Here is a 23,746-nt window from a genome sequence, read left to right on the forward strand (position 1 = left end):
GCTCAGATGGCCAACTTTCCCTGTCATCTATTAATTAGATAGATGTCCACCTGTCCTTTCCCTGGGGTTGTAGTCCCTCTTTTTTTTTTTTTTTTTTTTTTTGGAGACAGAGTCTCACTCTGTTGCCTAGGCTGGAGAGCAGTGGCGTGATCTCGGCTCACTGCAACCTCCACCTCTTGGGTTCAAGCAATTGTCTGCCTCAGCCTCCCGAATAGCTGGGATTACAAGTGCCCACCACCATGCCCGGCTAATTTTTGTATTTTTAGTAGAGATGGCATTTCATCGTCTTGGCCAGGCTTGTCTTGAACTCCTGACCTCAGGTGATCCACCTGCCTTGGCCCCCCAAAGTGCTGAGATTACAGGCGTGAGCCACCACGCCCGGCCGGGTTGCAGTCTTGACTTTGCTTCATGTGAGGGTTTCAGTTCTAACTCCCAGCCTCCTATAGGCTGTTTCTTAAACCAAGGTTACAGAAATCTGTAAACTTTCCCATCACCCCAGAGCAGTTATACCACAGGCCATACTTAATCCTTCAAATTTTAGCGTCCATTATTGGCCCTTGGGGGATTTCCCCCTCACTCTTGCAAGCTCAGTTATATATTTAAAAAGACAATTGTTATTCAGTATTTCTATGTGTTATCACCAAGAAGATTTTAGGTTATTAAGTTTGCTACTGTATTACTCAAAAATTATTGAAGGAAATACTCAAAAGGTAAGTTATATTCTGCATGAAAATATACAAGTCTCAATAGTAAATCACATAAAGGCTAAATGAATAACCTATAAATTAGTATGATTTTATTTATTTTTGGAAACAGGGTCTCACTCTGTTGCCCAGGCTGGAATGCAGTGGTGTGAATATGCTTCGCTGCATCCTTGACCTCTTGGGCTCATGCGATTCTCCTGCCTCAGCCTCCAGAGAAGCTGGGACCACAGGCATGCACCAAAACGTCCATCTAGTTTTAAAAATTTTTTGAGTAGACAGGATCTCAAACTCTTGGGCTCAAGCAATCTTTCCACCTCAGCCTCCCAAAGTGCTGGGATTACAGGCGGGAGCCCCTGCACCTGAAAACTGGTATGATTTTAAATGACTTCAAGAACATTTTAGGCATTCTGATAAAGCTCCAGGAAGACAAGTTCAATCTATAAAGTATATCAAGTACTATTATTAATGTAATAATAGTTCCCTAATGGGAAAAAACAAAATAAAACAAAAACAGTATTTCCTCCTTCAGAGAAAAGGAATGTGGAACTTACAGTGCATTGTCAAATTTCCCAGAGCTATACTGGTGGACATAAGAAGAGTAGGCCAAATCTTCATGAGCTGTTGCTACGTGGATATTTTTGCCACCAAACACTGACTGTCTAATGTCAAGGGCTGCCTGAAAGAATCATAAAAATATTTGTCAATACTGTAGAAAATACCACCTAGTTAAATTAAACATCCTGGTAATTTAAATATATATCTATATGCCTAACACCATAAAATTTTGAAGCCCAGAAAGTCCTGCTGTATTTAAATTACAGAACATGAAAGTCACCTAGAAGTCCTGAATTTCTGAAGATAGAGCTTGACTTAAAAGGCCACGGCTTAATAATAATAATAATAATAATCATTCCTATGTCTTGAGAATCAAGACATTGGGAATGTTTTGCTCTGTTTCCTTCTTCAAAAGTGAACCTTAGGCCAGGCGCAGTGGCTCACACCTGTAATCCTAGTACTTCTGGGAGGCAAAGGTGGGTGGATCACCTGAGGTCAGTAGTTCAAGACTAGCTTGGGCAACATGCTGAAACCGCCTCTCTACTAAAAATACAAAAATTAGCCGGGCATTGTGGCACAGGCCTGTAATCCCAGATACTCAGGAGGCCGAGGCACGAGAATTGCTTGAACTTGGGAGGCAGAGGTTGCGGTGAGCTGAGATTGCGCCATTGCACTCCAGCCTGGGCGACAGATCAAAACTGTGTCTCAAAAAAAAAAGTGAACCTTGAAGTCAAGTATGCCTTGTCTACAGCAATGGCATAATACATCATTTACCTGAGAATGAGTAAGAAAGACCTAAAATAATTATCAGCCATCTTTGTTACTACAAAGGCAGCTTTAGTGACATTTGCTAAATCAACAACAAAGACAAGCCATTACATGGGTAAATAAAAAATGGAAAACTACTCCCACATATGAGCTCACAACCCAACAATTCCTTTCCTGAATGATTTTCTTTAATTCCCAAAGCATTAACTTTTACACCTTCTAGGTAATACTTAATAAAATAATGATGCAACCTATATTGGTGGGCGGGGTAGTTGTCAAAAAGTCATTTTTAGAGTGGTTTATACACCACAAACAAATACAGGTCAGCAAGTCAATACAGGTTGAAAGAAAAAAAGGGTAACCATTAACATACCTGATAAATTGCAACAGACTGACAGATATTATCTACATTGAGTAAGTAGAACCCATAATCTAGCAGTGTATCAGAATATTTTGGGTGTTTGGATCCAAAATGATCCCTATAAAAAGACACAAAATTATTAGGATATAAAGTATAGAGACAATTTAAAAGGATATTTTTAATAATAATCACCTACCGTGCCAAATACACTGCATGTTTAATTAACTGTTCTGCCTTCTTAAATTCACGTTTTACTACACAAGCCTAAAGATAAAGTGAAAAATGGTTAACTCTCAAACAGTTCATTAGTGTGCTAAAATACGTGTTGTTTATATATACTGGCTATAATAGTAAGAAAAAAAACCCTCCAAACATAAATACAAAGGTTCTATTTGTAATTTCTTTCCTTCCAAGTACTTAAAAATTCTATTATAAACAGATCTGTATATAAGCTGGGAAAATTATAAAGTTTAAAATTTTGACAGTCAGTCCTAGTACAAATCTGTCAAAACAAAGTTACCTTACAAAGCTGGTATACCCCCATTTTCCGCTATTATTAAAATAAAACAATGGGGGCAGAATTTACCACAGCATTTTCTAAGGTCCTTATATCCCAGTCCTGGAGTGGCTGACAACAATCTTTTGTTATTTTCATTTAATAATTTTTAAATGCATAGAATTTCAAGTTTTCCTATTAATTCTTTTCTTAAGAGACAAGGTTTTATGTTGCCCCGGCTGGACTTGAACTCCTGGCTACAGGGATGTGCCACTGTGCACAGCTCTCAGTTGTTATTTTGATCCATGATTATAGCTAGGCATTTTCTAAAAACTCTAAATATAATTTGCATATAGAAATATAAATCTTGTGGCCGGGCACAGTGGCTCATGCCTGTAATCCCCGCACTTTGGGAGGCCGAGGCGGGCGGATCACGAGGTCAGGAGATCGAGACCATCCTGGCTAACACGGTGAAACCCCGTCTCTACTAAAAATACAAAAAATTAGTCGGGTGAGGTGGCGGGCGCCTGTAGTCCCAGCTATTCAGGAGGCTGAGGCAGGAGAATGATGTGAACCCTGGGGGGCGGAGCCTGCGGTGACCCGAGATCGCGCCACTGCACTCCAGCCTGGGCGACAGCAAGACTCCATCTCAAAAAAAAAAAAAAAAGAAAAAAAACCCAGAAATATAAATCTTGCATAAATATTATGTTGTCTTTATATTAATATTCAATTATTTCAATTAATTAAAAACATAAGAATATCCCTGTTCTAGCTCTGATAACTTAAATATTTATGCTGTTTACTTACTCTAAAATGACTGATTTAATAAATTTCAGAGAAATATTAGACTCTCTCAGATCTATAATTTTGGAATTTATTTTCTAGTTGAATTTCCATAAGTAAAATCAACCAAAATGAAATATTCAAATCTGAGAAACTTCAGGGTAGAAGAGTGTATCTGAAAAGTACATTAATGCTTTAAGGCCTCACTGCACCAAAGCAGTAGTTTTAAAATACTACTAAATGTCCTCAAAGAGTTAACGCAGGCCAACCGTGGTGGACCTGTAATCCTAGAACTTTTGGAGGCTTGCCTAGAACTTTTGGAGGCTCAGGTGGGAGGATCGCTTGAGTCCAGGTGTTTGAGACCGGCCAGGGCAACATAGTGAGACCCTGTCTCTATTTAAAATAAAATAAAAATGTAAAAGATTTAATGCATTTATTTACAGAATAAGAAAACACTAGAGAAAAATCAAGTAAGGACTGCCTAGCAGGTCAAGTATAGCAAGCTGCCTTGCTGTGAGACTGCAATACTATGACAAAGAGATTTAACACCAGGCTATCTTTAGCAGAAAAGTGACCAAAGTTCACAGGATTTTGGCATAAGGAATTCTGGTTGCTATAAATATTTAAGAAAAACAAAAACAAACTCAAGCCAGAATAGCACCCAAATACTACTTTGAGCTGTACTTTAGTGCACTGAAACAATGATCAAAATGAATTATTTCACTGGTTTTCTTGGTAAAGAAAAATTAGCTAAAAATCTATGTGTGATATAGTTTTAGTTAGAAACCGGATTTCTAAAAATGAGCACAGAAACTTATAAAACAGACCTATGCCTACGGAGTGTACAAATAACTAAAATGTTAAATAACAGGTTAATTAAAACAAACTTAAAGCCTGATAAATCCTATAATTCATTTAATAATTTTAACATTATATTTACCTTAGAAGCTTGTCTTAAGACATCCACCACAACTTTCACTGGTAAGCCTGCTGTAATTTCTTTCATTGCCTCGATGCACCATTTGTATGCCTAAAAAAATTATTTATAGAAGAGACAGAACTGTGGTTAAATCAAGTTGATAATATTTAACAAGATGACTGCAAAATTTTTCTACAAGCACTTAAATAAGAACACACACAAAATATTTACAGTTAGAATTTTCTGAGGCTAAACTTTCTTCAAAGTATAAATCTGTTATATTATTTTTACTCTTAATATCTATAGCTTATCTGAATCAGACCTTGTGGATACATGACATATCTTCTGGAAATCAGAGGTATGTTCTCTCTTGCCCAGAAGCCTTTGCACATACTGTTCCCTCTGCCTTAAAATACATTCCCCCTTCCTCCAACCCCTTAAACTCATCTGTCTTGTGGGGTTTCCTGTGTTTTCCTATACATTCCATCCTCCTACTGTAACATTTGTTATTTTATGTCTGAATTGTCTGTTTAGTTGAGTGTTTACTTTGTCCCAGCTACTGTCCAAAGTATTTTATGTGCATTAACACATTTACCTGACAAAACAGCCCTATAAGATATGTACTATTAGGGGAAACAGGTGTAGAGAGGTTAAGTGGCAGGCAATGTGCTAGTATCTAGGTATGAAGTGGGAAACAAAACCAAAAATGTCCTTCCTCTCCTGGTGCTTAGTGGAAGAAATAAAAAAGGCAAAATAAATTATCTTAGGCTGGGTGTGGTGGTGCATACCTATAATCCCAGCACTTTGGGAGGCTGAGATGGGAGGATCGCCAAGCTCAGAAGTTTGAAACCAGCCTGGGTTATAACATAGTGAGACTTTGTCTCTATCAAAAATCAAAAAAATTAGCTGGGCGTGGTGATGTGCACCTGTAGTTCCAGCTACTTGGTAGAGCTGAGGTGGAGGCTGCAGTGAGCCGTGATCATGCCACTGCACTCCAGACCTTGGTGATGGAGTGAGACGCTGTCTCAAACAAACAAACAAACAAACAAACAAAGACAAGTGTGGCCATGTGATTTCTTTCCACAATTAAAATATGAGAAGTGAAATGTGCCACTTCTGGAAGAAAAGTCCAAGAGCCAGCAGTACTTCTCCATGAAGTTTCTGCCCCTGTGCCCAGGCTGGTAATGTTCTAGATAGATACGTTCCAGATAGACCCAAAACCACGCTGTGTCTTGATCAAAGCGTAGGTATAACGTTAAGAACAGCCATAGCCATCTGAAGAGAGGGATATATTATGAGCCAGAAAGAAACTTTTATTGTTCCAAGCTATTCTGGGGTTGATATTACCTCTGCATAACCTAGCCTATCCTAACACAAAAACATGATGCTAATTCATCAAACCATGTCTGTAAGATTTGTGTACTTTTCTGTATATATCAGTGAAAAGCTTATTTATCACTAGAAGATTGAACTGTCAAAATTATCCAAGACTTCAACATTCCTCACGAATGTGCTGAGAGCTGCAAAGACATGAATAAGGCACAGTATAAACCCCTAAATCCAAATGTAGAAGGAAAATAACTGTCAGGCTGGGCATGGTGGCTCATGCCTGTAATTCCAGCACTTCAGGAGGCCAAGGTAGAGGATCACCTGAGCCCAGGAGTTTGAGTCCAGCGTGGGTGACAAAGCAAGATCCTGTCTCAAAAACTACAACACGAGGCCCAACCAAACAATTTAGGCAAACATTTGGTTAAATTAAAAGAAAAACAACAAAAGAAAGGGCTCTAAATTACACATGTATATATTTCAAATTCACCTCACAAACACTCCTTTTGCCTGATTTTTTATTTTTTTGAGACAGGGTCTCAATCTGTCACTCAGGCTGGAGTACAGTGGTATAAATATGGCTCACTACACCCTCAACTTACTGGGCTCAAGGGATCCTCCTGCCTCAGCCTCCCATGTAGTTGTGACCACCACAGGCGTGTGCTACACATGCGGCTAATTTTCTATAGAGGCAGGGTCTCACTTTGTTGCCCATGCTGGCCCCGAACTCATGGGCTCAAGTGATCCTCTACCTTGGCCTCCTAAAGTTCTGGGATTACAGGCATGAGCCACAGTGCTCGGCTTGTCTGATTTTAAATTTTCCATTACAAATGTGTACTGCCTTATATAAACCTAATATGTAAAAGAGATCTGTAAGAAAAATAAGAGAAGACTATTTGATTTACCCTCTGTTTTTATAGGTACTTATTGGTCACAGTGAAATGTACCTTAAAACACTTACCTCATCATAGTGACTTTTTGCAAATAGGAGTGCACACAGTTCTCCATAGAGTGCAGCTTTATTTGCTTGCTGGCCATGTTTTGATAGTTTATCCATATATGTCTGAGCTAATTTAAATGTTTCTTCACCCAAATGATATTTGCAGTTTCCATTTCGCACATGAAGCAACCTATAAAACACCAATAACATTGCTCTATTTTTGATATTTTCAGCTTGGTAGACCTGATGACCTCTTACCAATCACCTGAATGACTTAAGGTAATTAAATGCAATTACAAGGCAGCAATGAAAATAAGTGTGTGGCCCAAATTGGAGTTGACCTCATGCCCATAAAGAAGTACATGCTCTTTCCTGAAAGCGTCCCATAATTCATCTCATCAATTGTTGATTCCTTCTCTAAATATTTTATATATTTTATGTACTCAGCATGTACTGCATCTAAAAAAATGACATTTACTCTTTTTGTTCCAAATCCACAAGTAATATAGTTTCAGTATAAGAAACTTGGAAAATAATGAAGAAAATAAAATTGACATAAAATATCTTCTTTTCTTATTTTTAGTATAGTCTAACACTTGATCAGTTACCACTTATTTCATGATGCTTCATAATGTTCATTTTTTCCAATAAGATAAATTTACCGAAAATAGCAGTAGTGTCAACTATTTCTTTTAAAATCTTTATCCTCTATAGTAGAAATACAGAGTTCTTTAAACAAATTAACTGTACAACTATGCTGACTATTTAATGATATGCCAAAATAGTACAATGCTTTAGATCAGACTGGTCTAGATAGCAACAGACTGTGTATCTATATAGACTGTACAAGATAGGCAAATAGTGTTAGGACTGGACAAATATTTATTTATTTATTTATTTATTTATTAAATGCTAGCTAGAACATTATGTTCATGTATCAAGCCAATACAACTTTCTGAAAATGCTCAGACTGAGAAGGAACAAAGGTATAAAAGCTATTTAAAAGAAAAACAAGGATGGACCGGTTAGGAAGTATTCCTCAGGAGCATCAAATCAACAGATACATAAAATTTATTTTTTCTATCTATACCACAATTATTAACAGATTAGTAACTCATAATGAGAAAAATTCAGACAATCTTTTAATCTCTATCATTCCTCTGTATAGTCACAGAAACAGATTAACTTCAAAAGAACCAGGACTAATCAATAAAGTGATGACTACTATACAATGCCAGTGTGTATCCTCCCAACACATACCATACAATTATCTGCAAAATCTATTACCATAAGCAGCTTATGTTCTAGTGGTGAGAAGGGTATTAGCGTGGGCAAAGATAAAATACGTAAGACTTTTATTTAAGGATAAATGCCATAAAGATGATAAAGAAGTAGGGTAATATGATCAAAAGATTCTGAAAGGAGGTATTTAGGGTAGACAGGGAAGAATCCTCCTGAGGTAGTAACATTTAAGTTCACACCTAAATGATGACACTGTAGCCAGCCAAGTGAAGATCTGGTGGGGAAGCATGTTCCAAAACAGAAGGAACAGCAAAACAGAAGGAATAGCCCCTGAGAAGGGATGGGGGGAAATCCTGGCATAGTCAAAGGAACAGAAAGAAGGCCAATTCATCTAGACTACAGTGAATAAAAGATTATGTAAAGAGAAATGAGAAGGGAGAGATAAGCAATATTTTATAGCACCTTGCGGGCTGTGGAAAGGAGTTTTGTTTGCAACAGTAAGGGAGGTGATTTGACTTATGCACTATCTAATATAATTTCCTGAGATGTTAGAAATGTTCTATACTTGTGTTGCTCAATTTGGTAGCCACTAGCCACAGTGGCTACTGAGTATTAGAAATGTGCCTAGTGTGACTGAGGCACATTTTACTTTTAATTAATTTAAACTTAATAATCACATATGGTTAATGGCTACCATATGGGACAATGCAACTCTATCAAGAATGCTCTGGCTACACTGTGGCTATAGCAAAGCCAAGAGGGGAAGCAAAGCAACCAAGGCAGAAGATACTGTAACAGTCCAGAAAAAAAAGTCCTTGAGAAAAAAAGGATTAGTATTTGAAACACAGATTTGATAGCCAAATGGTTGAAAGAGAAAAAAATGAGAAACCCATAGGTTGAAAATTTAGAGAATAAAAAGAACAGTGCTTACTTCTCATTTCCACAATGCTAAGAATTTCCTTTCCAAAGACCTTCACTGTAAGTATTCTCCTGAAATAACAATCTGTGGAAATTATTTAGTAATTGGCACATGATGAAGTAGCAAAATAAACACTGTATGCCAGAAAGGCACAGCTTGGTATTTTCTCCAGTCCCTGCTGAATGTCTATTTAAACAAAAGGGCAAATTAAACATATGGAGACTCTTTAGGTTCTGTGTGTCCATCTGGGCTGACACTAAGCAGTATATTGAATCCAAGGAACTTGTGGTCCAACTTATTATGGTCTAATTTTATCCCAACCTTCTGCCTAAGGAAAAAGGAGGTACTCAAAATGTGGCACTACCATGTAAACACAGTATTTTACTTTCATAACATAAAATTATATCTACCTGATCAACACCTACTGTCAAGAACAATTACTATTTGATTGAACTATTCATTGTTTAAAATGAAAAATATACAAATGTGTAAGTCATTAGTTTACTAATATATTTACCATAAGACTGAACATGACTAGTTAGAGCCTCATCAGCCAGACATGACGAAAGTAAAATACACTGAAAGTGAACCTAAAGGAAAAGAATTTCTCTCCTTCTTGTAAGTGTCTTTTTCTTAGAACTAGTTTATCCCAGCACTTTGGGAGGCCGAGGTAGGCGGATCACGATGTCAGGAGATCGAGACCATCCTGGCCAACACGATCCCCGTCTCTACTAAAAATACAAAAAAAAATTAGCTTGGCATGGTGGTGCGTGCCTGTAGTTCCAGGTACTTGGGAGGCTGAGGCAGGAGAATCGCTTGAACCCGGGAGGCAGAGATTGCAGTGAGTCGAGATCACACCACTGCACTCCAGACTGGCGACAGAGCAAGACTCCATCTCAAAAAAAAAAAAAAAAAAAAAAATTGGAAATAAATGATAGCTTGAAAGGGGAGAGCTGCATAATGAAAATAAAGACTGGTATGGGTTTAATAATTTGTTTTTACTATGGTGAAATATATATAAAACTTTGCCATATGAGCTATTTTTAAGTATACAATTCAGTGGCATTAATTATATTAACTATGTCATGCAACCATCAATACTATCCACTTCCAAAACTTTTTCATCACCCCAAAGAAAAATTCTGTAAGCATTAAGCAATAGCTTCCCCTTCTGCCTTACCCCTAAGTCCCTAGTAACCTTTAATCTACTTTCTGTCTCTATGAATTTGCCTATTCTACATATTTCATGTAAGTGGAACCATACAGTATTTGTCCTTTTTTGTCTACCTTATTTCACTTAGGATAAAATTTTCAAGGTTCATCCATGTTGTAGCATGTACCAAAACTGGCTGAATCACTGTATGTGTATATATGTAAATGCCAAATTTTGTGTATCTATTTATCTGCTGATGGATACTTGGATTGTTTTTATCTTTTGACTTGTGAAAAATTCTGCTATAAACACTAGCACACAAATATCTTTCGATTCCTTGCTTTCAATGCTTTTAGGCATATACCTTGGAGTGAAATTGCTGAGTCATACAGTAATTCTATGTTTAGCTTTTTGACAAACTGCCAAACTGTACTCCACAGCAGCTGCACCATTTTACATTCCCAGCAACAGTGCGCAAAGTTTCCAATTTCTTTTTTTTTTCAAATGCTCTCTCAGCAGAATCACTTGATTTCTTCTCATCCTTGCCAACAGTTATTTTCTTTTTTTTAAATTGTACCCATCTTTGTAGGAATAAAGTGGTAGCTCATTATGTTTGATTTCCATTTCCCTAATGCCGAATGACACTATCTTTTCATGTGCTTATCTTTTCATGTGCTTACTGGTCTTTTGTGTATCTTCCTTGGGAAAATGTCTATTCAAGTCCTTTGTCCATTTTTTATTTTTAATTTTATGAGACAGAGTCTCACTCTGTCACCCAGGCTGGAGTGCAGTTGCATGATCAAGCTCACTACAGCCATGATCTCCTGGGCTTAAGTGATCCTCCCACCTCAGCCTCCTACGTAGCTGAGACGACAGGCCAGTGCCACCACACCTGGCTGATTTTTTAAAAAATTATTTTAATAGAGACAAGGTCTTGCTATTTTGCTCAGGCTGGTCTCAAACTCTTGAGCTCAAGAAATCCTTCTGCCTCAGCCTCCCAAAGTGCTGGGATTACAGGTGTGAGCCACCATGCCCAGCCTGCTCTTTATTAATTAATTAATTAATTAAATTTTTAACAGAGTTTCGCTCTTGTTGCCCAGGCTGGAGTGCAGTGGCACAATCTTGGCTCACTGCAACCTCTGCCTCCTGGGTTCAAGTGATTCTCCTGCCTCAGCCTCCAGAGTAGCTGGGATTACAGGCGCCTGCCACCATACCCAGCTAATTTTCCTATTTTTAGTAGAGATGGGTTTCACCATGTTGGCCAGACTGGATTTTTTTTTTTTTTTTTGAGATGGGGTCTTTCTCTGTTGCCCAGGCTGGAGTGCAGTGGCATGATCTCAGCTCACTGCAACCTCTGCCTCCTGGGTTCAAGCGATTCTCCTGCCTCAGCCTCCTGAGTAGCTGGGATTACAGGTGTGCACCACCACGCCTGGCTAATTTTTTTATTTTTTTTTTCAGTAGAGACAGAGTTTTATCATGTTGGCCAGACTGGTCTCAAACTCCTGACCTCAGATGATCTCTCTGCCTCAAACTCCCAAACTGCTTGGATTACAGGTGTGAGCCACAGGGCCCGGCCTCATTTTTAAATTCTGTTGTTTGTAGTTGTAGTTCTTGATATATTCTGGATACTAGAAACTTAATTGACATGTGATTTGCAAATATTTTCTCCCATTCCATAGGTTGTCTTTTTATTTTCTTGATGTTTTTGATTTACAAAAGTTTTTATTTTGATTAAGTCCAACAAATCTATAGTTTTACTTCTTCCTTTCCAATACTGATGATTTTTATTTTTCTTGTCGAATTTCTTCTGCTAAAGCTTCCAGTACAATGTTGAATACCACTAGTGAAAGCAGGCAACCATGTCTTGTTCCTGATCCTATGGGGGAAGCTTCTAGTCTTTCACTATAGAGTATGATGTTATTGTGAGTTTTTCATAAATACTCTTTATCATATTGAAGAAGTTCCTTTCTATTCCTAGCTTTGTGAATTTTTTTTTAATCATGAAAAGGTGTTAGATTTTGCTAAATGTCTTTTCTGTGTCAACTGAAATAACTGGGTTTTTTTTTTTTTCCCTTCATCCTATTAACATGGTGTATCACACTGATGTTCTTATGTTGAACCACCCTTGCATTCCTGGGATAAATCTCACTTTGTCATAGTGTAAAATCCTTTTAATATTCTATTAGATTTGATTTGCTAGTATTTTGTTGAGGATTTTTTCATCCATATTCATAAGAGATACTCGTCTGAAATTGTCTTTTTTGTGATGTCATTTTTGGTCTTTGGTATCAGGGTAACGTTAACCTTTTAAAATGAGTTAGGGGCTGGGCGCAGTGGCTCATGCCTGTAATCCTACAACTTTGGGAGGCCAAGGTGGGCAGGTCACCTGAGGTCAGGAGTTCGAGACCAGCCTGGCCAATATGGCAAAATCTCGTCTCTACTAAAAATACAAAAATTAGCCAGGTGTGGTGGTGGGAGCCTGTAATCTCAGCTACTTGGGTGGCTGAGGCAGGAGAATCGCTTGAACCTGGGAGGCGGAAGTTGCAGTGAGCCAAGATCGTGCCACTGCACTCCAGCCTGGGCAAAAGAGTAAGACTCTGTCTCATAAAATAAAGCAAATAAAATGAAAATGGAAATAAAAACAAAAACAAAACAAAACAAGTTAGGAAGTGTTCCTTCCTCTGCAATTTCCTGGAAGAGTTTGAGAAGAACTAGTGCTAATTCTTTAAATGTTTGATAGAATTCACTAGTGAAGTCTTCAGTCCTGGACTTTGTTGGAAGGTTTTTGATTATGGATTTAATTTATTTACTTGTTATAGGTCTCGTAAGACTTTCTATTTCTTCTTGGGGCATTTAGGTAAATTGTCCATTTCTAAAAAATTTGTCCATTTTATTTATGTTATCTAATTTGCTGGTGTTCAACTGTTCATAGGATTCACCTTAAATCCTTTTCATTTGTGGAAGGTTGGTAGTAATGTTCCAAGTCCCATTTCTGATTTTAGTTATTTGAGTCTTCTGTCTTTTTCTCTTTGTTAGTCTGGTATGGTTTTAATTTCAAGTCAGGGAGGACATCAGTGTGAGAGTGTTTCTTCTGCTAGAGAACGTGGAATCTGCACCTGACACCTCAAACCATGGCAGCAATCTTACAAGCACTGGAGAGCTAGCCAAAGAAATGACTGGTACACAAAGAACTAGCAGACAGATTGAAAGAATCTAGTTCCTTAATAACCTCTATATATTCAGAATTAACCTACCCTGGAGGCCCTGAACATTGTACTGATTATCTTTTTATCAAAGTTTTTGTACTTTTAAGGTACACTGCTTATGTAGGTGGCTCCTATCTTATTTGCTACACATAGGTTTATGACATTTTTGTGAATTATACATTCTATTATCAATATCCCTTTTGTATTAACTAATGACTTTTATCCTGAATTCTTCCTTATTGTTAGTATTATTGTTTTGGGGTGTTTCCTTTTTATGATATAGCACTAGTTTTAATTTTTTAACCCTCTTGGTAACTGCCATCTTTAGGTAGGAGAATTGAGCCCATTTACATGTATTGTGATAATTATATTTGGTCTAACCTTTTCATCTTATTTTTCACTTATCATAATCAGTTTGTTCCTCTATTCACTTTGCTTATATCTAGCTTGGTCAAGTTTCAAATCATTCTCACCCATATTCACACCACCCTAGTTTGGAAGTTCTATCACACTTTTCTATTACACAAGGCATCAAATGCCCATCTCTAGCACTGATAATGTTTAAACTAAGTAATGATGCCCTTTCCTACTCTACCCACTAAGATGAGAACTCTGTAACACTTTTACTCGTCCATTCTCCCAAATGCATATTTTAAAAATAGGCTATATGTCTATTAAAAAACAGCCTGAATGTAAGATGAACCTCCATTTTCCATCTAAAAATATTTTTGCCAACTCATATATATCAAGTTTTAGGGATATATGTGATAACATTAAAACACTTATAATTTATATTTAAGGCCAGGTGTGGTGGTCATGCCTGTAAGCCCAGTATTTTGGGAGGCCAAGGCAGGAGGATCACTTGAGCCCAGGAGTTTGAGACCAGCCTGGGCAACATACTGAGGTCCCTTTTCTATTAAAAACAAAAAGAATAAAAATTTATAACATTTAAATCTTTCCTTATACCAATATATTTAAAATCTAAATTAAATTTTCAAAAATCGCTTTTCCTCCTCACAATTTACAAAACTTTATCCAAATTATTCACATGTACCTTAAACATTTAGCTTCATCATCACCATAGTTATTTGAGTCATCTGACAGTTTTTATTTTATCTTTTAAATAAATCCTTCTTTGGAATGACAGCTTTTTAGAGTAAAACATTTTCACTTGTTTGAAAACCAGTACTTCTGAATCTCTGTATGATGTCATCAGAAATTTAATCCAAAGCTACCAGTAACCATCTGCAACGCATTAGGACTGCTGGGCTTTTCAATTTCTCCTATGGCAAGCAGATATCCAGGATCTCCAGAACTGAATTACTCCATCACTTTTCAAAGTAATCTTTAAAAAGCCAGTTAATAAAATTATCCAACTCTTAAAACTATAAGGTCATGACCTCCAGAATAATTCTAAATCTGTTAAATTTCATTTTTTTTAAATTTTTTTTTTTTTGAGACAGAGTTTTGCTCGTCGCCCAGGTTGGAGTGCAATGGTGCAATCTTGACTCACTGCAACCTCCACCTCCCAGGTTCAAGCGATTCTCCTCCCTCAGCCTCCCGAAGTAGCTGGGATCACAGGCACCCAACACCATGCCCAGTTAATTTTTTTGTATTTTTAGTAGAGACAGGGTTTCACCATGTTGGCCAGGCTGGTCTTGAACTCCTGACCTTAGGTGATCCACCCACCCTGGCCTATCAAAGTGCTGGGATTACAGGTGTTGAGCCACCCCGCCCAGCCTCATAACTTATTTAGAAAGAAAATTTCACTAGGTGATCTCTATAAAGCTTCCTGACATCAGCACTAACTGAAATTTCAGCTTAACATTTCTTTCCTAAATACTACTTTGTTGTTCAAAATACAGGTTGAGTATCCTTATTTGAAATGTTTGGGACCAATCATGTTTCAGATTTCAAATTTTTGGATTAGGAACACTAAACCTGTAATAGGTTTGACGTGGTAAATTTTTGTTTTATTTCCAAAATTTCCTTTTCATCTCTGGTTTGAAAAGAATCCTCATTTAAGGCCTATTACAAATTCTCAATTTGTTCTTCATTCTCTTCCTACTCCATTTACATGTGAGACATATATTACAATATTCATTACCTACCACTGTTTTTATACTGTCTTCCCCTACCTTGGGATTTGTTATTATTAATTTAAGAACTTAAATAAAAGTTTAAAATTTTTATTTTAAAATAAAATAGAGGCCAGGTGCAGTGGCTCACGTCTGTAAACCCAGCACTTTGGGGGGCCAGGGCAGGCAGATCACGAGGTCAGGAAATCGACACCATCCAGGCTAACATGGTGAAACCCCATCTCTACTAAAAATACAAAAAAATTAGCTGGGCATGGTGGTGGGCGCCTATAGTCCCAGCTACTCGGGAGGCTGAGGCAGAAAAATCATTTAAACCTGGGAGGCGGAGCTTGCAGTGAGCCGCGATCGCGCCACTGCACTCCAGCCTGGGCGACAGAGACTCCATCTCAAAAAAAACAAAAACAAAAAACAAAAAACACAACTCAGACATGACATGACATGACATGACATGACATGACATAACATAATATAACATGATAGTTTCATTATATTGCCCAGGCAGGTCTCAAACTCCTTGGCTCAAATGATCCTCCTGCCTTGGCCTCCCAAAGTGCTGGGATTACAGGCATGAGGTACCATGCCTTGCTGGAACTTATATTTGGTTACAGAAGTTCCTCGATTATTTCCCTCAGATATGGTACATGGAGATATACTGGGTCTTCATGTATTTGAAAATTACTTCTTTTGCCCTTCAAACTGGTGAGGTACAGTATTTTCTCTCAGTAACTAAGATACTGCTACTTTCTTCTAGCTTCTAATTTCTATTTATCTTTGGATTTCAGGAAATTCAGCTGCCCAGGGTTCTCTTTCAATCCACATTCAACTCTTTATACACACACACACACACACACACACACACACACACACACACGCTCCCCAACCCCACCCCACCGTCCAGTAGTTCAAGAAGTTCTTTTTATTATTTTAAAAAACCCACCAAAGGAATACATGTCAATGGTTTAAAAACATAATAAATAGTAGAAAAGGATTTAAAATAAAAACTAAGTTTGTTCTGCCCAACTCTCACAAGCCCAAAAGCAATCTCTGTTCCCTTATCTGGAGGTTCTAGAGAATTCCTGACCTTAAACAAACCATGCTCACATGGACTGATTAGCTCCAAAGAAAAAACTGAAAAGGGGGTTGCGGGTGTGATTTTAAGTTTGTCATCCCCCAAAAACAAGCCAATTCAGTAACTGTAGTTATTTCTGAGCAGCAGGGTTATAGACAACAATTTTCTTCCTCATAGCTTTCTGTATTTTCTGGATGTGTTTGGCCAGACATGTATAAGCAAGAAAAACAAAGCCATTAAATAGAAAATGAATAAATGGAAATAGGCAGAGTCTCCAAAGAATACAAAAGGACTGAAAAATGGTACCAGTTTTAACTACTTTCTATTAAGAAAGGCTAGGAAGGTTCTCTGACCTTTGTTGTATAATGTTTTGATGTTAGCCCCATATTAGAAATTGGCTTTGTGACATTAAATTGAAAAATATACTTTTATTCTTGCATCAGGCTCAAAGCCCCTGGGATTGGCCAAAGCATTTGATTAGTATCTGTTGTGCAAAACACTTCTTTTCTAATTCAATTAAACACATGGTCAATTAATACCCCAAATTTCTCTCTGCCTTAAAAAAAGGCTGTCATAAAATTTTAATAATCTTTTCAAATAATACTAAGTAGATGAAAAAAATTACTTATTATAAATAAATTATATTAAATACACCTGTAATGGCCAAGAATTTGGCAAGGTTAGTTGAATAGAGGCAAATTTTATTGTGAAATTTCAAATTCATAAAGACATAAGGTCTTGGTATACAGGCAGTGAGCTGGCATTATAAATGGCTTTGTTCCTTGGTCCAGACAATATTCTAGTTTCACATGTGCTTGCTAAAAAGACAGCTAGTTCTGAATTGTTAATTATCTATTGTTTTTAATTTATTTTAAAAATTTTTATAGAAATGAGGTCTTGCTGGTCTCCAATTCCTAAGCTCAAGCAATCCTCAAATCTTGGCCTCCCAAAGTGCTAGGATTACAGTCGTGAGCCAATGCACCCAGCCAGTTATCTACCCAATATTCCTCATGTTTTCTTCCTTAATGTAGACCCATGAGTTCATTCATGCACAATTAAAAATGTTTTGCTCCTCAGACTATACTTATTACACAGATTAGAAGTTGTGTAGAATGTGTCCCAGTTTCCAGTTTAAAAGACAAGTAATCCAAGAGACAGGGTTAGACTTCTGGGAAAGCAATTTTTTTCTGACTTAAAAAAGAGTCAGCTGGCATGCACTTTTTGACCTCCCCTCTTCTTACTGCCTATTAACACTTGCAGCCATAATGATGTGAGCTACTTGCTACAGATGACAAACTAGGAAGGAGAGAAGGAGACTGACTTGTCTTGTGAGAAAACTAAACCTTTTGGTAAGGCTAAAGCCAAATTTATACAGGAACCTTAAAATCAGAAGAAACATAGGTATTTGGGTGAAATAAATCTGAATATGTGAATAAAAAAATAAAGCACATACAAAAAAGAAAGTATTTTATCTTTTGGTCAAGATTGCCATAGTGAATAATCTATGATAAAAATCATACAAAATCCCCTTTCTGTTCCAAATTAACCAGTTTATGTACATAGCAATATATAACTAACCTCCCAAATCCCATATGGGATAATGTAGTCTCCTATTCCTAAAAATATAAAATAGGCAGAAGAGGGGGAAAAAAATGAGAGATTATTTTTATGAGTACTATAAATTATAGGGCTAAATACTAATCCTTTTAGAGTTTCTGCACACAAATATTCCTATAATTTATCATACACTTCCAAAGTATATGTGGGAAATTATCACCTTCTAAAATATTATGTATAATTAAGTTTGCATATTACAAAATTAACTTCAGGATTGAATGTCTGTCTGACATAGATAAGCCTTGTATAAAAAAGGTCAATGACAGCCTCAAAAGACTGAAATCCAACTGGCCAAAAAAAAAAAAAAAAAATAGAGTTTTACTCAATTTTAGCTTAAAGCAACAATAATCTGGCTGGGAGTAGAGGTTCATGCCTGTAATCCCAGAACTTTGGGAGGCCCAGGCAGAGGATTGCTTGAGCCCAGGAGTTGGAGACCAGACTGGGCGATACAGCAAAACACCATTTCTAATAAAAATAAAGTAAAAAATATATTTAAAAAAAAACCCAAAACAAAAATACAATGGTTTTATAGGAGAATATTCTAGCTTTGAAGGGGTTCAGATTCAATTAACTCATCTAAAAAATACCTAGGAAATATGAACCTTAATTCCATAAAAATAGAAGACTGTAAATTCAATAAATTGATTGGACTTTAGTTAACTTAGGATAAAGAATTTCTGCTGTTTAATTTTTTGACTTTATTTTAATTTTCCTTTAGTTTTATATAAAAAAATACTTTTAAGAAATGCCAAATCAAATTGGGGGACAAAGAGAAAACCTGTATGAAAATAGCTAAAGGTAAATGTAACATGCAGAAAAAAATAAGGACAATAAAGCAGAGTTACTTCTAGATTTGCTTGACTTTAAGGAAATCTGTAAAAAAGTAACAAATGTATACTCAAAGAAAAGTTATTCATAAGTAAAGCACTAATCTTGTTATGCACAATTATGGAAATGTAAACAAAGCAGGGGGTACAAAAGTAACACCAAAGAAAAAGTACATTTCTGGAGTTTCCGAGCATCCAGTGTCTACCACAGTTCCTAGTACACAAGCATTCAATAACTATTTGTTGAATGAATAAACAAACAAGCTCTATGACAAAGCAAAAAGATATGTAAGAAACACATTCTGGGCCAGGCACGGTGGCTCATGCCTGTAATCCCAGCACTTTGGGAGGCCAAGGCAGGTGGATCACCTCAAGTCAGGAGTTCGAGACCAGCCTGACCAACATGGCAAAACCCCATCTCTACTAAAAATACAAATAATTGGCGCATGCCTGTAATCCCAGCTACTTGGGAGGCTGAGACAGGAGAATCACTTGAACCCAGGAGGTGGAGGTTGCAGTGAGCCAAGACTGTGCCACTGCACTCCAGCCTGGGTGAAAGAGCGAGACTCTGTTTCAAAATAAAAAATAAAAAAAGAAACACATTCTGGTTCATAATACTCAAATCTAACCTAAGCTGTCTACAGCAGATTAACTATATTTTAGAGATGAGAGGATGCCAGACTAGTGAAACTATGACATATAAATATCATCTCAGAGATTTACTCAAATGTTGGCATATACTTATAAGAGCTAAAACTATAAAAGCCACTAAATACCATCATAGCACATAATTACAGGATATGTTCCAACTTACCTCACACAACATTCTACTGCACGAAACCAATGAAGCATCTCATCGTGTAGAGTACACAACTGAAGGCAGGACAGAAAAACTTTCTCAGCATCACTGTACCAGCCTGCATCTGAAAGAAAGCCACCTAAAAAAATAAGAAACACCAATTTGAGAAAACTTGATAAATAGCCTGCAAGATAAAATGACATGCTGACAGTGAATATTACCTAAATTAAAAATAAACCATGATAGTAAAATCTTGTGTTTAGCATACAACACAGGTATGAACTGTGAGATTTTTATATAAAGGTTTTGAACTACGGGAAGGAGGGTTAAGGCTAAGACCTTGAATAAGGAGTCAAAAGTTTGAACCTTCTAAGAATACTCCATGGCCTAAGAGTTGTTATTTTCCAGCTAATGAGCTAACTAAATTATTTTACTGTTTTCATCTTGGAGTGTACACATAACTTTAGCATCTCCCGATACACAATCCCAAAGAAGATAAATCTGAATATACTTAGTATAGCAGCACATAACGGAGGATACACAGATAAAAAAAGACTGTGATCCTTAATCGATTATCTTATTATTATTTTTTTAAACAAGAAATTACTGTCCTGGGCAGTATTTCCTCAGCATATTATCTTTTTGAGGATTCTGCCTCCTAAATATGACTAACATTTAATACACTGTTACTACACCATGTAAAACACTTTGTATTGTGGTAACTACATAACTACACGAACTCACTCATTTAACTTTCACAACACACCTTCGACTTAAATAACTGCCCCAACCTAACAGATGAAAACACTTGAGTCACAGAAAAACCAAAGCTTATAATCCAGTAAGTGAAAAGATTCAGATGCACACAATGTGACTTCAGAGGCTAAGTCTGTAGTCCCTATACTGCAACAGTTATTAAGGAATAATTTCTTAGTGCTATTCAGGATTAGTTACGATAACCAGAAAACACAAAGTAACATACCATCATGGTATGTTCTAAAACACATTTTTTTGCACATTAAAAAATCTCTGAAATTATCTGAGACCAGCCTGGGCAATATGGCAAAATCCTGTCTCTACAAAAGATACAAAAGTAAGCCGGATGTGGTGGCGAGTGCCTGTAGTCCCAGCTACTCAGGAGGCTGGGGTGGGAGAATGGCTTGAGCCTGGGAGGCAGAGGCTGCAGTGAGCGGAGATCACACCACTGCCCTCCAGCCTGGGCAACAGAGCCAGCCAGACCTTGTCTCAAACAACAACAACAACAAAACTCTGAAATTAGAGTACGTCATAAAAGTAATGGTATATTACAATAAGTGGCTTTTTCTTGGCACACAAAAAATATGGTGTCTTAATAGTATTAATGTATGAGTTGACAAAATATTATATTTTGCTTAGACTCATGTTTTATATTTAATTAAAACTACATGTAATTAAGCATTTTTCTTTAATTGGAGAGAACTGTGCTTTAAAACTTTCTAGCTTCCTCACCAAGTTGAGCAGAATAATGAGATTATTCATATTCATACTAAGCAATATTCTACTTATCATCCCAACATATTGTATATTGTGCTGGTTATTAGAATACTGGTCTCTCAGCTTCAAACCCATACTACTAGAGTCTGTTTGAGGATGCTGAGCAAGGACTCTGCAAACCACATTTCTCCTTTGCTAGCTGGCTCCCTGTTTGGCTCAGCGAATAGGAGGCACTGGAGAAATGGGCTGCATGACTGGAAGAGCAATGGACACTCTCCTTCCTGTATCTGTTAGTGAGGTTCCTGCTGACAAAAACATCCCAGGGTTTGCTTCTTTACTTTGGTGGTAGTTCATTTCATTAAATAATAGTCAATACCAGTTGCAGTTTTCCAATGCTTGCAAAACCAGTTTCACAGCACTCCATCAAACATCAGCAATAGCCATCCAGGTTGCTCCTCCTAGATGTCTAGATCCTAGACCCACGGGCCCTCTTTTCAGACCTCTGAGGCACCAGTAACAGCCTAGCAGTATCCCAGCTTCATGGGGCAAACCCCTCCAACTCCTAATTTTTAATAATTCCAATCTCTTTCCTTGGTTCCCCAAGCCATAGGTATGGTAGCCAATTCTCACAGCTGCTTTGTCCATAATACCCTACTGTTCCCTTTTTGCCTCTTTAGTTCTCTAGTATCTGGTTAAAAACGATTTGTATTAGGCCAGGTACAGTGGCTCATGCCTGTAATTCCAGCACTTTTGGAGGCCAAGGTGGAAGGATCCCTTGAGGCCAAGAGTTCAAGACCAGCCTGGGTAACACAGTGAGACCCCGTCTCCTAAATAAATAAATATTTTTTATGCTGATAATTGATTTTATAGCCTAGTGAAATGAACTATTCAGATATAACATCTATTTCATCGACATCTTGTTGAGAAGGAGAAAATTTATACAATGTACTTAATTTTATTTGGTTCTTAGTTTGACAATCCCTAAAAATTTAGGTTTATTCTAGAGCATGATAAAGTCAAAACTTGTAATATTGACCCTAGAATTCACCTAAACTCAAGGAAAATACTACAATAGAGCTGGGCTTCAGCTAAGTCAAATCCAGAACCAAATTTATTTTCTCTGTTCAAAACAAATGAGATCCTTGTTTTCAAAAGAAGTTAAGAAAAGAAGACAACAGCACAATTGTGGCAGCTGTTACAGCTTCTTACAATGACCATTTGTGCTTGAAAATGAAGTGGACATTTGCTGTTATTAGAAGTATCAATCCAGTAACCACAGGATAGGTTACTATTTCTTTTTTTAGAGGCAGAGTTTGCTCTTGTTGCCCAGGCTAGAGTGCAATAGCGTGATCTCGGCTCACCGCAACCTCCGCCTCCTGGGTTCAAGCGATTCTCCTACCTCAGCCTCCTGAGTAGCTGAGATTACAGGCATGTGCCACCACGCCCGGCTAATTTTGTATTTTTAGTAGAGACGGATTTCTCCATGTTGGTCAGGCTGGTCTCAAACTTCTAACCTCAGGAGATCCGCGTGCCTCAGCCTCCCAAAGTGCTGGGATTACAGGTGTGAGCCACCGCGTCCGGCCGGGTTACTACTTCGATTAAAAACTTAATTTTAAGAAATGTGTTCCTTGACTATAAGCATCAAATTAAATACTTATAAACAAGAAATAAATGAATCCAAACCATTTTAAAAACATATTCCTGTTAAGAAATGTTTAATTTTCCCTTTGAATAGCCTCATCCCAATAAAGATGTGGCCTGTCAGAAAAGGGCTTGAATGTCCAGGGTGATAGTCCTACTTAGTAATGCAGTCCTTTCTAAAAGACAATTCTTTTTTATTTTTTAGGATTAAAAATTTATTATTATTATACTTTAAGTTCTAGGGTACATGTGCACAATGTGCAGGTTACATGTGCCATGTTGGTTTGCTGCACCCATCAACTCGTCATTTACATTAGGTATTTCTCCTAACGCTATCCCTCCCCCAGACCGCCACCCCACAGCAGGCCCTGGTGTGTGAGGTTCCCTGCCCTGTGTCCAAGTGTTCTCATTGTTCAATTCCCACCTGAGTGAGAACATGTAGTATTTGGTTTTCTGTCCTTGTGACAGTTTGCTCAGAATGATGGTTTCCAGCTTCATCCATGTCCCTACAAAGGACATGAACTCATCCTGTTTTCCGGCTGCATAGTATTCCATGGTGTATATGCACCACATTTTCTTAATCCAGTCTATCATTGATGGACATTTGGGTTGGTTCCATGTCTTTGCTATTGTGAAGTGCCGTAATAAACATACATGTGCATATGTCTTTATAGTAGCATGATTTATAATCCTTTGGGTATATACCCAGTAATGGGATTGCAGGGTCAAATAGTATTTCTAGTTCTAGATCCTTGAGGAATCGCCACACTGTCTTCCACAATAGTTGAACTAGTTTACACTCCCACCAACAGTGTAAAAGTGTTCCTATTTCTCCGCATCTTCTCCAGC

General features: G+C 37.4%; 1 protein-coding gene across 3 annotated transcripts in view; it reads right to left on the reverse strand.

The window, feature by feature from the left end:
* APPBP2 (amyloid beta precursor protein binding protein 2) overlaps window positions 1–23,746 on the reverse strand; it is an 80,970-nt gene that overhangs the window by 13,967 nt on the left and 43,257 nt on the right. For all 3 annotated transcript variants that reach the window (XM_001136833.8, XM_016932658.4, XM_009432999.5), the window contains 6 exons: window positions 19,799–19,922; window positions 6,874–7,042; window positions 4,608–4,697; window positions 2,585–2,652; window positions 2,401–2,506; window positions 1,256–1,380 (listed from right to left, as the gene is read on the reverse strand). In XM_001136833.8, the coding sequence (XP_001136833.2) occupies window positions 1,256–1,380; window positions 2,401–2,506; window positions 2,585–2,652; window positions 4,608–4,697; window positions 6,874–7,042; window positions 19,799–19,922 (682 nt within the window). The remainder of the gene's footprint in view (window positions 1–1,255; window positions 1,381–2,400; window positions 2,507–2,584; window positions 2,653–4,607; window positions 4,698–6,873; window positions 7,043–19,798; window positions 19,923–23,746) is intronic.

This window comes from Pan troglodytes, chromosome 19 (genome assembly GCF_028858775.2).
Source record: "Pan troglodytes isolate AG18354 chromosome 19, NHGRI_mPanTro3-v2.0_pri, whole genome shotgun sequence".
NCBI classification, from domain to species: Eukaryota; Metazoa; Chordata; class Mammalia; order Primates; family Hominidae; genus Pan; species Pan troglodytes.